The sequence below is a fragment of the Manis javanica genome, chromosome 4, assembly GCF_040802235.1.
Source record: "Manis javanica isolate MJ-LG chromosome 4, MJ_LKY, whole genome shotgun sequence".
Classification (NCBI taxonomy): domain Eukaryota; kingdom Metazoa; phylum Chordata; class Mammalia; order Pholidota; family Manidae; genus Manis; species Manis javanica.
This window is the reverse complement of record NC_133159.1, coordinates 53,267,929-53,282,977: the sequence shown is the minus strand read 5'-3', so window position 1 is coordinate 53,282,977 and position 15,049 is coordinate 53,267,929. Positions and strand designations below refer to the sequence as shown.

At 40.4% G+C, this 15,049-nt stretch overlaps 1 protein-coding gene across 1 annotated transcript in view; it reads left to right on the top strand.

The window, feature by feature from the left end:
• JAK1 (Janus kinase 1) overlaps positions 1–15,049 on the top strand; it is a 133,231-nt gene that overhangs the window by 83,347 nt on the left and 34,835 nt on the right. Inside the window, exons 3-6 of the mRNA XM_037024378.2 lie at positions 1,136–1,334; positions 4,090–4,213; positions 9,447–9,600; positions 13,157–13,320. Coding sequence (XP_036880273.1) covers positions 1,136–1,334; positions 4,090–4,213; positions 9,447–9,600; positions 13,157–13,320 — 641 coding nt within the window. The remainder of the gene's footprint in view (positions 1–1,135; positions 1,335–4,089; positions 4,214–9,446; positions 9,601–13,156; positions 13,321–15,049) is intronic.

Below are 15,049 nucleotides of genomic sequence, written 5' to 3'. Positions count from 1 at the left end.
GTGGACTTATTCCTGCCACAGAAATCAGCATGAGCAAAAGCAGGAAAGTGAGAAAAACAGTATGGGGTGGAGTAATAAGAACAGTGACAGCTTTGTGGGTTTCAAGCATTAAGTAAGAGGCTGGAATAACTAGAAGATGAGGCTAGTTAGGCTAGCTGGCCAGAAAATGGAGGGCCTCTGTTAGGAGTTTGACCCTGGTCTGTAGGTTAACAGGGAGCCTTTGGAATATCCAGTATATGTTATGGAGACATGACTTTGGGGGCTAAGTGAAGGTTGGCTTGGCAGGCAGGGGGAAGGTAGGAACTTGGGGTCAGGGAAAGTAGTTTGTAGGCCACTGGTGCCGGGTGAGGGGTAAGAAGAATGTTAAGACTTTCCCTCCCCCCTTCCTTTCTGGCCTTGCCCAAGGCTAAGTTACAGAGGTTGGCTCTTTGATCCTGCTTGCCTGCTCTTTTAAGGTTGCTCATGTGAATGACTTATTTGCAAGCTTCTCACCAGCAGATTCTGACCTTTCAAAGCAAGCCTTTCCCCATTCATTTTGCTGCCACAAGGTGCTGCCCATCCTCCTGCCTGTCCATGAGGCGATGGGGACCTGGCTCCATTCATTAATTTTCATGACTCTTCCATGTGGCTAATGAACATAAATTGGTACTCTCTTGTGTATGCTATCTCAGAGCCAGCCCTGGGCTAGTCTCTGGGGGCATGAAAAAGATTAGACATGGTTAATGCCCTCACTGAGCTTTCAGTTCAGTGGGAGATAGACATAAAATTAAAAAGCCAGTGTGATTCATGCCATAGGTCTCTTCAAAAGTGCAATGATTCCAGTTAGAGCAGTATAAGTAACATTAACATTCATCCTTCCAGAATGAGCCACATTTTTCAAGTACAACTTGTGTGCAAATAGAGAAAATAACTTAAATTTTTGTCCAAAGTTATGGTCTTACCATAATTATTGATTAGAATGAATAACTGATTGTTTTCCATGGTTTCGCCTCTCATAAGCTCTGACACATATGATTTGCAGGGAGAGAGGTTCTTATCCAATACCACATATTTCTGCTTGCTTACCTAAATGTTTTACCACTTGAACTTTTAGCACATAAAATGACCACATAGTCTTATTTTCCTTCTGCTGCAGTATCTAAATATAAAAGAGGACTGCAATGCCATGGCTTTCTGTGCTAAAATGAGGAGCTCCAAGAAGACTGAAGTGAATCTGGAGGCCCCTGAACCAGGGGTAGAAGTGCTCTTCTATCTGTCTGATAGGGAGCCACTCCTGCTGGGCATCGGAGAATACACGGCAGAGGAGCTGTGCATCAGGGCTGCTCAGGAATGCTGTGAGTACGGGTGGCATACCATCCCAGAAGGAGGTGTGGGTGTCTCTGCCCCTGTAGCCCCACTGGCTGGAAAGAGGTGTGGGCTCTGGGAGTCAGGTTGCACTCTTGCTCTGCCACTCACCTGCATTTGACCTTAAGCCAGTGATTTTAATTGAGAGTTTCACATTTCACTTTCTTCATTGCAAAAGTGGCCTAAGTAGCATATTCCTGCTCTGTCACTAATGAGCTGTGAGATGCCCAGGAAGATGCTTGCCTTCTGGAGAAGCTCAGTTACTATTTCCCCCACATCCTTGGAATTGGAGTGGTATCTGTGCTAAATGGATAAAACACCTAGCACAAAGTTATGAGCTCAGGAAGTGGTATCTCTCAGTATCTTAATTGTTCAAAGCATCTTCTGAAAAGTGTGACCCATCCTCTGCCCCTACTACCTGCCTCACTTGACACCCCACCTCCCACCACCATGTGATGCTGAGTTGAAGTGAGAAATTGAGTGTCATTTTGTGGCTTGGTCAGATCACCAAGTTGTGAAAAGGACAGTGAGGCTGTGAACAACAACAACACAATCCGTTATTTTTTTTTTTCTTTTTAAAGTGGTGCTTTAATCTTAACAAAAGTTAGCCTGTTCCCCTTAGAGGGTGGGAAACCAAGCTAACACAGTAAAGCCCCTTTCGTTATCCTTTAAACTTCTGAACATTGGCAGTTTTTGCCTACCTACTTTTAAGTGGCAAGTAAAGTTAAATCATAGAAACTTAAAGATCACCACTTAGATTGTGGTGATGGTTGTAAACTCTCTCAATATACTAAAATTTATTGAATTGTACAGTTAAAATGGTAGACTTTATGGTATATAAATTACATCTCAATAAAGCTGTTCTTTTTAAAACCAGCTCACTTTATAATGACAAAGTAATTAGCTGATGGCAGGCAGTCTGATTCATGCTTCACTGATACCATCTTCAGCCCTCAGAACAACTCTGTGGGGATAGTATGGCTGTTTCAGGAATCGCCTGCCTTGTTTGTAATAGCTTGCTAGAAAACCCATTTCCTTTCTGATAGCTATCTTTTTGCCTAACATGCTTTAAATACGAGAGTTCAAAAAAGGGAGTGGGGGCGGTTGGTACTATTGGGAAGAGTGTAGTAAACCCTTCCTAACAAACATAACACTAGATAAAATTGGCTGAGCTATATAGATTTCTGGGGGAGAAATGCATTAACATTTAAAGTTATTTTGAGTGGATAGCAAAGTATATAAGGAACCAGCTTTAGCCATCAGCTTTAAAAGTATTTGTAAGTAGCAAAACAACTAGATATTGTTGTTTCAAAAGGTTTTTTTAAGGTGTTGTGTTTTTCCTTCTCCTTTCCTGTGAGATTTGGTTTATAGTGTTTACTCTCTTAGCCAAGCTTGTTGCCATCAGCAGAGCAGGTATAAGCCTCAGTTTTTAGGAAGCATCATTTCTGCATAATTGTTGGGCTGCATCCAGGAAGTGCTGCTAGAGAGGAGAGAAGAGAGCCAGTGACTCCTAGCATAGGCACAGCCCTGTATCCATCGTAACTTTGGGCTCAGGGTCGATCAGTTTGCAACTTCAGTTTCTAAGCACAGTCCATAGAGAATGAGTAATCTCTTTTGTAACCAACTCAAGAGAATGTTGCAGGAATTTATTAATTTAAAAAACACGTGGTTATGGAATGCCACATTCTTACAGCTCTCATTGTTATTATAGTAAGTGATGTTTTGAGGTCAGTCTTTTTCTCCCATTTCTCACAAATAGGTGGTAAATTTTTGTTCTTTTAGTTCTCATAATATGTGTGTGTATGTATATATACACACATGTACACAAGTGTCAATTACTTCATATTTTTACATGTAATTTGCTTAAGTTCACTGTATCTTAGTTTGAGGCCTGGCTGCACATGAAAACATCTGTAATAATTGATTATTTGCAATCATTTTTCTCCCTCCTCCTATGCTTTTAGATTACAGGTCTGTAATGGGCTCAAAAGTGAGTGGAAAGGCACTTCCCTGGTTTTTCTCTTATCTTCTTGATCATTCTTATATCAAAGGAGGAGGCAGCTGGTAGAGCAGGGAGGCAAGGGAGCACTAAGGGAGCACTATTGACCCATCTTTGTTAAGCATGTATCTAGTTAGCTACTAATGAAAAATATTTATGATAACTATACAGAGTACTTAAGTGTATTTATTATTAATGGTAATAGATTTTTATCACTGACAAAAATCACTTTGGTTATTTATTCTGACACACAATTTCATGTGCTACTGCCAGGAACTTCTTTGCATGTTTAATGCAAAATCACAGTGTGTTAGAATTGTTTAAACATTTTCTGTAGGAGACAGATCAGGGATTTCCTTAACTCCAAGAATGCTTCTGACTATGGTTAGCAAGGTACACATCAAGGGGGATCTGGAAAACTCTCAGATGGCCTGTGTTTTCTTTTAAGCAGGGTTTGGTAAGACTCTCTCATAGATACCATTATGAAAAATACCATTAGACTTTTATTTTAAAATAGTTTTAGTCTGGTTTGCCAGGAGCTATACTACATATTCCTGGGGAACATAGTTGATTGATTGAGTATGGTTGCTTGATTGAATATGGTTGGAAGTTGCATTTGCCCTAAGAGAATATAATGTGACCTAGATTATTTTTAGATTATAGAATTCCTTTGCCTATGTCATGGTTTGGAAAAAGATGGCCAAATAGATCTTTAATTTTCTGATATGTTCCTCACTTTTCCCTAGGTATCTCTCCTCTTTGTCACAACCTCTTTGCCCTGTATGATGAGAACACCAAGATTTGGTATGCTCCTAATCACACCATCACTGTTGATGATAAGACAACACTCCGGCTCCACTACCGGATGAGGTATGGTGCCTGCATGGCTTCATCAGGAAGGGGTGACAGCTTGGAACCTGAGTCACTCACTTACCAAGAAGTATTGTAGTCATTTTTGTAATTTATAAGTTTTGTATTTGCTTGGTGTCAGAAAGGACTTCTTCAGTATTTGGAATACAATTCAAGATAAATTTGATCACCTTCCTCTGCCACATTTTAGAAAAGAATCATTATGGTGCAGAGGGTATTTTGAAAAGAACTGATATCCTATAGAAGAGTTTTTCAAATGGTGAGTCATGGTTATGAATTTAATTTAGTGAGTTGTGACCAGAATTAAAAAAAAAAGACCAGGAGAGAATATATAATATGAACATGTGTACATAGCCTAAGAATATTGTTTTTTAAAGCTTTTGTTTGAGATATATATGTATTTACTAAGTCATGATATAGTAAAATATATTTCTTACTGTTAGTTGCAGCTGAAGAAACACTGTTTCAAGTGGTATCCTAGAAATTCTGGGTTGGTCTTGCTCTCAAGATGTGGCTATTTTGATCTACTCCCTGGGGGATTTTGTCTAGTGGGGCTCTAATTTTTCTTCTGATGGGCTCTTGCCTTTTCTCCCATATTGTAGACTTCATTAAATGTGACATAGTCTCCTAAAGTGGCATAAACCGTCAGTACTTAATAGCTGTAGTCTCTTGAGTTCATAAGCATATTTGTTCTGCACCTAGAATTGAAAATATGTTTGGTATTAGTTAAGCATAAGTTAATATATGTATTTAGCAAAAGAGCTTGTAAGTAGTATGAATACTTTTTGAGGATGATTTTAACTTACACAGATGTGATTATTAAATTATTAGGTTAGCTCGGGTGCTAACGGAACACAGGTACATGCTAGAAAAGCCCTCTGGTCCACCGTATGATAGCGCTGTTTGCTTGGGAAGTGGATAGAGCTGTTACCATTCCAGAATGGCCTGGATGTTTTCCTGAGAGGAAGCTGAACCAGATCGATTGTCTTCAATAATCATCCTAGGGCTACCTTTATTTTCTTCTTTCTGTATTCACCCAAGGTCTCACCTTATGGAGAGGTGAAATCCTGTGCCATGTGAGATTTCGCACCCCAGATTTAGGGAAACATTCACCCCACCCACCTGAGTCTGCTGACTATATTCAGATTTGTTTTCAAAGTGCAATCTTACTTTCTGTGGCCTGGGGTTGGCAGTGTGATCCGGCTTTGAAATGTGTATTTGCAGCTCCCAGTCATTGAGTTCTAATTCTTTCCCTCTAGATTTCTCCACTTGGCTTGGAATCTAGAATGATAGCAATTTGGGAGGTTGAAGAGACCTGAGTTTACCTAATTCAACTCTTCCAATTTTTAGGGGAAAACTGATGTCCAGGAAAGAGAAGTGAGTTACCTGTAGTCACATAACCCGTGAACCTTTTTGTTAGCACTGGAACCCTCACTCTCTGGGGTATTCATCTTTGTTGGTCGTGTGAATGCCTCACTATTCAAAGCTGTCTGTGCCTGCTCCCCATTCTGTTAGCTACCAGGAAATTGCATAGCTGCTGCTTTTTTGGCACCTTGACTTTGTACCTGACATTGCGTTTCAACAGGATATTGCTTTGTTACCACAGGCTCTTTGAACTTGGAAAAAAAAGATCCCACCCTCAGCTAAAACGTTTGTGTTACAACGAACTACAAAAATCTTGAAACCTCATAATCATACCACTAAAGAAGGTGTAATGAAAATAAATGTTGGGGACTATTTCAGTAGGATCCCAGCTCTATTTTGGGAAATATTCTTTTACTTCAATTATAGTTTTCTATTTTTAGATAAGGATTTTGATAGTTTATCTGGCATATTCTTTATTCCTTTTGAAGAAAAAAAATTTCCTTGCTTCATCCAAATTTACCATCCATCAGTAAAGTTCTGTAGAAAACTAAAGAGAGTTCGTTGTGTATAATATCTGTACATACACTTAAAATATGCAGTCATCTGTAATACAACTTTCTCAAAAACTTGTAAGGAAGGCATATTTCTGATAGGTCTGTCTGTCTGTCTCTCCCGCCTTCCTTCCTGCATTATTCCTTCACATCATTGTGAAAAGGAATTGAGGCAGCTATCATACTACATTTATTTATGTCATTATTTTTTTTCTATTAGCATGTTATAACATTTATGTGTGTCCCAAGTTTGATGAACACTTTGATAACTAATTTTAAAAAGAATTTCTGTCTTCAGTGTACCTTTTCGTTTTGTCTGATCAGGACAAAATTAGCAAGTTGCTGATTTTTTGGTAGTTACTGATTCAAGATTTTGTTTTTGTTTTATTGCTGTATTATTAAATAGAAAGTTGTTAGCCTTTGATTATAGGCATTTCTAGGCCTCTAGCCTTGTTTTAGGCTCCTTTGCCTTCACTGAAGTGGAGAAGCTGGACATCATGTTTGATCTCCTCAGCTTTATCCTGCCTTAACATCTTACCAAAAGGCTTCCCAGCCTAAGCTGGTTCCACAGGGCTTAGGTAACAGCCTCAAAAGAATGTCCTTATTTAGACCTGATTGAAGATTGTATTCTGCACAAAGGGAGTAGGTTGGGCCCGTGGTCCTCTCAGTCCAAGGACTCTTCATGGAGACTAGCGGGATGTTGAAGAAGAGGACCCTGGCTTGGACTGGTTCAGGGAAACTGTGCCTTAAGTGCTTCTCTTTCAGACAACCTCCCACATCCTTAAATCCTTCTTCTCAGATAGCCTTCCATGTTTTAAATAATTCTCCTTGTAACCTTCTATATTTTACGTATATTTTACATAATTCTTTCTTTCATCACCACCTTCCTCTACAACCTGTTTTGCATTTGCTTCTGTGAGAGCCCTGCTTTAAACCCTTGTTATGGAGTGCCTGGCGCATGGTTATCGCACAATAGCTCTTAGTTGTCATCTTGATCATCCTATGTGGATCCTTTCACCCATCTCCTTCCAGGCAGACCCCAGAACTTCTAGTAGTTCTCTGCTATTGTTACAAATGATGAAAACTCTCCATTTTGGATTTTCCTCAGGAGTCACAGGAGTTGGCTCTATCCTCATCCATTTGTTCTGCTAGTGTCTTATTTTCCTGTATGTGCTCAGCTCGTGGAGCTAGTTCACCTCTTTGTTTCTGCTGCCCTGGAGAGCCAACCCTGGCTGAGCCCTCCCAGACTGTGCTCTGTCCTGCCCTTGAAGAGTAGGCTCCTTGGCCTGGGATGGCATGAATGCCAGCCTTCTCATCATCTGATAGCCTTAGGCTTCTACTATTACGTGTGCCTTGATCCCCTCTCAAAGAGGGTGAGGGGACAATCCCACTGCTGTGGTTTATGCTGCATATGGGCTTCATGGATATGTGGTTCTTTCTCTGTGTGAACAAGACACCAAAGCCCATTCCCATTGTCAAATTATCAGTCACTTTAGAATACTCCTGATAGTTTAAAAATGTTGATTTTTATCTTTAAAGTAACTCCTTTATCCATCCTGTCCTTCCCATATTAATTGCTACTCCCCAAATTTGTTCATTCATTTGTTTATGCATCTAACAAGCGTGTATTAACCACCCACTTTATGCCAGACTCTGGAGATTCAGTAATGAGCAAGACACCGAGGCCTCTGCCTCTACAAAGCTCATGGCATTGCCCAGACTGTTACAGTAGGCATCTGCTTGTCTTTTGGTCTCTCTCATTACAGTCCATCTTCCGGGAGATCCTGCTTCACGTCAGCTTGCCTTGTAGTCTTTTCTTTGCCTGCTGTGTTTATGGTCCAGGCTCTAAAGCCTGGTGTTTATTTATTCTGGTTCCACTTCCCTTCCTCAACCCTCCCCCTTCCCTGCCACCTGTCCTGACAATGGAGGGCAGCTTCTCCCTCCTTAGTATTCCTTTGGCACCTCATCTGAGACTCTCTTATGTCCAGGGACACCTTATCTACTAGGCACAGTGTCTTGGGCTCACAATATTATTAAGAACTCACAAAAATATTTCAATTTCACTTAAATTCAGAAAAAATATATGTAATCCAACTTGGATTATATTCATCTCTATACCAACACAGTTATAAAATATAGCTCATGAAAGTCACAATGTAGTCCTACTTATGAGATAAACCCCCTCGTATGTTACTTTATCATAATTGTTGGGTTTGACTGGTTACCGCCCCCTCCCCCCCCTACTATATATATATATATATATATATAGACAGGGAATTCATGGAGGGCAGGGACTGTGCCCAGGAATCCTTTGAATCCCAGAGCCTTACACAGAGACTGGCTTGTCCTGGGCTCTGCAAATACAATTCAGTGATAGGTGTCTGAATTTAATGGCAGCTCTTTTTTGGGGGAGGAAATTTTATTTTTTGCTTCTCTATGCCATGGTTGTTTTCATTAGCACATGGGCTTGTCAAAGGAGAGAGGTCAGGTACCGGCTGAGTCTGTAACGCAGAGATGGCCTGGGTTAGCTTGGCTTAGTCGCTTTCACATTATTGCAGAGCTTACTTTGTTTCTCTTACAGGTGGCAGAGGAAAGTAGTAGTCAAGCAATGGGCCTGTAGTCTTAGGTCCTTAGGCCACCTAATCTCTTGGAAGCTCAGTTTTCCTCAACTTTAAAATAGAAACAATGAAACTTACCTTGCATAATTGCTGTAAGGATTAAATTGCATAATATATATAAAGTGCTTATTAATTCACAATACTGTAAGGTGATGCTTATAGTAGTGTTTATGTATTTATTTTCAAACTCTATTCATTGTAAGGTAAACCATCAACTTAGTAACAGCAATCTGGAAAAAAGCACTGCCATATTAACTGTCATCTTGATTATATGGTGAAACTAAATTTTAACAGAAATGTTAAAATGAATAAAATAGGTCTTGGATTCAAGGCAGGATGGCATTATTAAAGGCAAAGAGAGTTGCTGGCTAGCATCTAGTTCTGGTTAGCAGGATTTTTCCTATTTTGGAAGATGCAGTGGAAAACTCGAGGAGCTATGTTTGTGATCTTAAGGAAATCACCTTATCTCTCTGAAGCATAGGCAACATTCTGGCAGGACACTCTTCACAGAGTTCTTATAAGAATGAATGAAAAGAAAAGGACCTCAGAAACAATGAAGTGCTTACACAGATGAAAGGTCTGTCTGTCTGCTTGCTTCTCAGGGAATTTTAGCCTCTGACACTGATCACTCAGGATAGAATTGGAATACCTCTTGCTTTCTAAGGTCCCACAACTGACATTCATTTTCCTGCCTTCCAGGTTTTATTTCACCAATTGGCATGGGACCAATGATAATGAGCAGTCAGTATGGCGACATTCTCCAAAAAAGCAGAAAAATGGCTATGAGAAAAAAAAAGTTCCAGATGCAACTCCCCTCCTTGATGCCAGCTCCCTGGAGTATCTGTTTGCTCAGGTAAGAAGTTCAGGCCCAGGAGAACTCGGAGTTCATGGGATGGGTAAGGCATTGCAGGGTTCAGATCGTCTGGTGCAGTCAAACTTGGTGGATGTTTGTGGCCTGTTCTGTGAGCAGCTTTTGCCACATGCCTTCCATGGAGAGGGCCGAGGGAGGGGGGCTGTAGGTGAGGGACGGCATACTTCAGTGGGACTAACAGAGGCACTTCCCGGGAGTCTCAGTGATGTGCGGGGAGGGAGGAGTGGCCGCTTCTGAGTCGCTGTGGCAGGAGGGAAGAAAGATTAGACACTGGAGAAAAGAATAGAAGAAAAATTTATCATACTGTCAATATCATTTTACCAACCACTTGGTTATTCACCCTACTGGTGATCCTTCAGTTGTCAATTAAAAATACAGATCTTTGTTGTTTTAATGATTTCATATCGATTTTGTTCATTCAACAAACATTTCTACTGAGTGTCATGTATTCTTTGCTGAAGTGCTGCTCATACTGTGGTGAGCAAGACACATGGTCTCTGCAAGCATCAGACTTACAATCAAGTTGGACAAACAGAAAACAAGCAGGCAAATAAAATGATATATAGATAATGCATAATAACTGTGTGACAGAATATGGGGAGGTGATTGGATTAGAGAGATCAAATTTAAATAGTGTGATCAGAGAAGGTCTCTCTAAGAAGGTAACATTTATACTAAATCTTAAAGAATAAACTGAAGCCTGCAGTTCTAAGGGGAAAGTATTTCTTTGTAGAGCAGAATTTTTCAACAGCAGCGCTATTGACACTTTGGGCTGGATAATTTTTTGTTGGACTGTTCTGCACATTGTAGGATGTTTACTCACAACCCTGACCTCTGCTCATTAGGTGCCAGCAGCCCTATCCCCTCAGTTGTAACAATCAAAAATGTCTCCAGACATTGCCAAATATCCCCTCTGAGGCAAAATTTCCCCTGGTTGGAACCTTTGATGTGGAGGGAAGAGCATGTGGGTCGGCCTGAGGGAGGCAGGATCTGAGTGGCGAGCTAGCTAGCCGCTGCAGGGGAAAGGAGGAGGGGGTCATTAGGAGTGAGACTAGTGAGGCCGGCTGCGCTGGCTCAGATTGTGGAGAAGCCTGAATGAGCTTTATCCTGAGTACAATGGAAAGCTGTTGGGAGGGTTTGATTTCATTGATGTGTGAAGTTTCTGATGATTCTTGTTGCTATATGGAAAGTGGATGTTCACTCCAAACATGCTGCTTGATGTGGGTGTGAGAAAATGTGGGTTTAGTTTAGTGGCAGTACGGCTGGAGGGAAATGGATGGATCTGTGATTAACTTCGAAGATAGAATTGATAGATTTACTGATGGGTTAGTTATGGAAGGTGAGGGAATTTGACGAATCAAAGATGATTTTGAGATTTCTGTTTTGGGCAATGTTTGAAAGATAATGGAGTCATTTCCTACAAAGGGAAGCCTGGGGGGAACAGGTTGGAGAAGGGGTGAGGATTGGGCGTTCTTGTTTGGAGATGTAAGACATTTGAGTGGGGATTTCAGATATGAAGTTGAATATGAGTAGAATCCAGAGAAAAAAACATCATTTTTTCTAACTAATTACCTGTTTCTGGACATTTTTCATTTCTCTCAAAGTTCCTTTATGCTGTCACTGTTACAGGCTGTTGTGAACAACCTTACATGTACATATTTACTTATGCATTCTATTTGTTATTTCCTTAGGCTATACTTTGACACATGTGATTTCTGTGTCACAGTTATATTCCATTGTAGAGCTTTAGATACTGATTGTGTATTATCCCTGTTCCATACATACCTTAGAACTGGCCTTAGAGACAGCAGAGAAATGCATAGCCCTGGGCAGATGCTGTTGAAGAAAATAAAATGAATTGCCCATTTTCAGATTGATCTTCCTTAATTCAACCTCTCAGTTTTATATATTCATATCTGAGATTTATTCTTTTACCTTCTTAGGGAGAGGATATGTAGGCCATTCTTCAAGAGTGAATAAGTAGCTCAGTAGAGTCTGACCTTTCAGAGGTTCAGGAATGACTTGGCTGCGGTGTAATATACTGAGTTGTACAGTGACATTTACAGAAAGTCACAGCCAAACAAAGTAGTTTCAGATTTTGTTCTGCTCTTTACTCATTGATGACAGATTATCGTTGTTAGTCCTTAGTAGTTTGTGGAAGTGGACAGGCTTCTTTTATTACCTGGGAGAAACAGGAAGTCCTATCTTGGAAAGAAGGGAAACTTTAGTGGTGAGGACCCCCCCCCCCATCCAAAAGCAGTGAAGTCCCTTCAGGGAAAGGGACTGTCTTACTTCTTCTGTAGGAACACCAACCCCAAATGTCATAGCCACCCCTGTTCAAGCTAGAGACAGGCTAAAGAACTCACAGTCCTTAGACTTCCATACAGTTTAAGTTAATAAATATTGAGTGTGACAGTAGCCCCACGTTGACAAACCATAGCTCTAGAGTCACATCTAGGGTGGACTGTCTACCCCACTGCTCACTAGGTTCCTCGCTTCTCCAGCCACTTTCTCCTTTTGACTTTGACGTTTGTAATTGTCAGATGTTATGTATTTCTGTTTGTTTATTCTTTCTTCTTAGAATGGAATCTCTGTGAGGTCAGGGATGTGGTTTGGTTTACTGCTGTCAAGCTCCTAGGATAGCATCTGGTCCATAATTGGTTCCCAGGAATCAATAATTACCAAGTGAGTGAATGAAGTTATTTAACCTGGTGGTGCCTTAGATAAAGATTATAATGTTAGCATCCAACTCATAGGGCTGTTGTGAAGGTTAAAGGATAAAATGAATCCAGGACAATGTCTGTCACAAGGGTAGGGTTTAATAAAGGGGAGCTAGCATTGACATTATCGTCATTACTCTGTATAAGGCAGGTGGTATGGGTACTGCTTTTAACTTTTATTTTTTGCTTCTGAAGCCCTCACTGGCTCTTAGAATACTGTGTACCTCCAACAGTTATTAGGGGTTATATTTTGGTAGTTCATTTCACTATTGGAACAAGAGATGTTGAAAAAACTTAATGTGTGGTAGTGATGTACTGTATAATGTACATTCCTTCCCCTTTCTCTAAATCCACATCAGAATGGAATGTGTTGCCCTGTGAGTATACACCCAGACTAAGATATCTTACTGTGTATTTGTGGAATTAATGAAGGATCAGACCCCAGCCAGCTGTTACCTTCCCTTGCCCTGGTGCAGTCCAAGCCTAGTACAAGCCACTCTTTGCCACCATTTATATGGTAAGCCCTGTGAAGGGGCTTCATGTGTTTGTGTTGTTCACTACTATCCAGCATAGAGTTTATTAAGTATTTGTTAAATGAATGAATTAACCTGGAGACAACATATCCCAGGCCCCCTGTGCCTAGCTGTTGAGAAAGAACTTTGGTGCCAGAGAAACTATAAATCTTGTTAGTCTCATTGCTGTACTGCTTTTCTGGGTAGCACCCCTCTGTGTGGGGAACCTTCCTCTTAAGACCAGAAACATGGGTGGACTCTTGTAATTTAAGTGGTGGTTCATTTCTTCTCACCTCTGCTCCAAAGGGGCAGTATGATTTGGTCAAATGCCTGGCTCCCATTCGAGACCCCAAGACTGAGCAGGATGGGCACGACATCGAGAATGAGTGTCTGGGAATGGCTGTCCTGGCCATCTCCCACTATGCCATGATGAAGAAGATGCAGTTGCCAGAACTGCCCAAGGACATCAGGTAAACCTTCCTGCTGGCTGAAGAATTCATTGTGAGGATGGTGTTATTTTTATATGTTCTCCTACATCTCAGTTTAACCACAGCCAGTTTTTGGCTAACCTTGCTCTCTACAGAGTCTGTATTGTTTTTAGAATATTTATTAAAGGTAGCACAATTGTGGTTGTGTCCTAATTTTGAATGTTGGCCAGTTACCTCAGAAATTTGTGCTCGGGTGGAAGTTCTTGGCTGAAAATGCCTGTCAAATTAGTGGCCTACACTCCCTCCCTTCCCTCTGGGCCCATGCTAACTAGATATTGCTATCACTGCGTTTTTTTCCTTTTGTACTGAGCTCATCTTAAAACCCGTGTCAGTGTAGCTCTACAGGTAGCTATCACCATCCACATCCTGAACTAGAGTTCAGTAGAGAGCTGTTAATCCTGATATGAAGAATAATCAACTATTACCTTAAGAAAATCACATTTACTTAAAAATATCATTTGCAATTAAGTCTTTGTGAAGGAATACTCAACCTGCATAATTTCCACCCATCTATGATACATAATAAATTTTTTTTACCTGTGAGCTATTGTGATTGTCATAAATGAAGACAGTCTCATTTTGAATAGGAAGTTATTTATAGCTGTACTATTTGTGATGGGCAACATGCATCTTTTTATAAGGTTATTCTTGTATCTCCTTGCCCTTGGCCAGCATCTGGAGCAGATCCCAAGTTGCTCCTCAGTAATGCAGGGACTAATTAAATATATGCTGGGCTGCTACTTTCTCTTTTTTTTCTAAGGCTTTTGCTCTGGTCACCACCTTTTTATTTTTTTTCATGAGGCTAAAGTAAAAAATGACAACTGTCCTCTGATGTTCCTCTTCATGACATTAATCATAGAAAGTTACAATATTTGTTAGGGACAAATTCCAAACTTCACAATTTCCCACTGTCAGGAAACTCTTCATGCAGTAGGGATTACCCTGTGCCAGATCCTGTCTCAGGACAGCTGGGAATAAAAGGCAGATGGGTGTCCATACTTGCTTGGCCCCCTCGTTATTTCTTTCATGGGTATTCATACTCTGCTTAAAACTGGCTCCTGCTCTAGCAGTATATCAGTTTGTTGAAATTCTGTTAGTGATAGATACTCTCTCATAAGCAGCTGGGTGGGTAACTAATCTTTCAGTTTACTTGTTGATCCATTTACTGTACCTGGGACATTTTCACATGGCAGACACTAAGTCTTTTGTATTTAATTAGCTTTTATGTGTTTTTCCTATTTCTTTTAAAAACATTATGTGATCTTTATAGAGAAATTACAAAACAGACATCAAAGTAAAATACACAAGGCATCTAAAATCACTCTTGACACAGTTCAGACTGTGCTCTGATGTCAAATCTTAATAGCAGTGTGTATCTATGTGAGTACTAATATGCACAGAAGCAGTGACACTAGCAAGCAAAAACATAAGTCAATTTTGCTGCCTATCTTTGTATCCCACAAAATTTGATGATACCTATAGGAATTCCCATTTCAGTAAAATATGTAGATCCTCTACTTTTCTGTTCTCTTTCAATCCCTATTGACCTCCATCTCCTAATCATCCTCAGTGCTTACTTCGTCTAAGACCCTCTGGGAGTATATCATTCTTTCTCATTTGGCAACACATGGAAGGAAATTTTATAGACTTAGGTTGCCTCTAAACTCATCTCTGCTAACCTTAAATGAAAAACAGCTATCTTTTCCTGTTT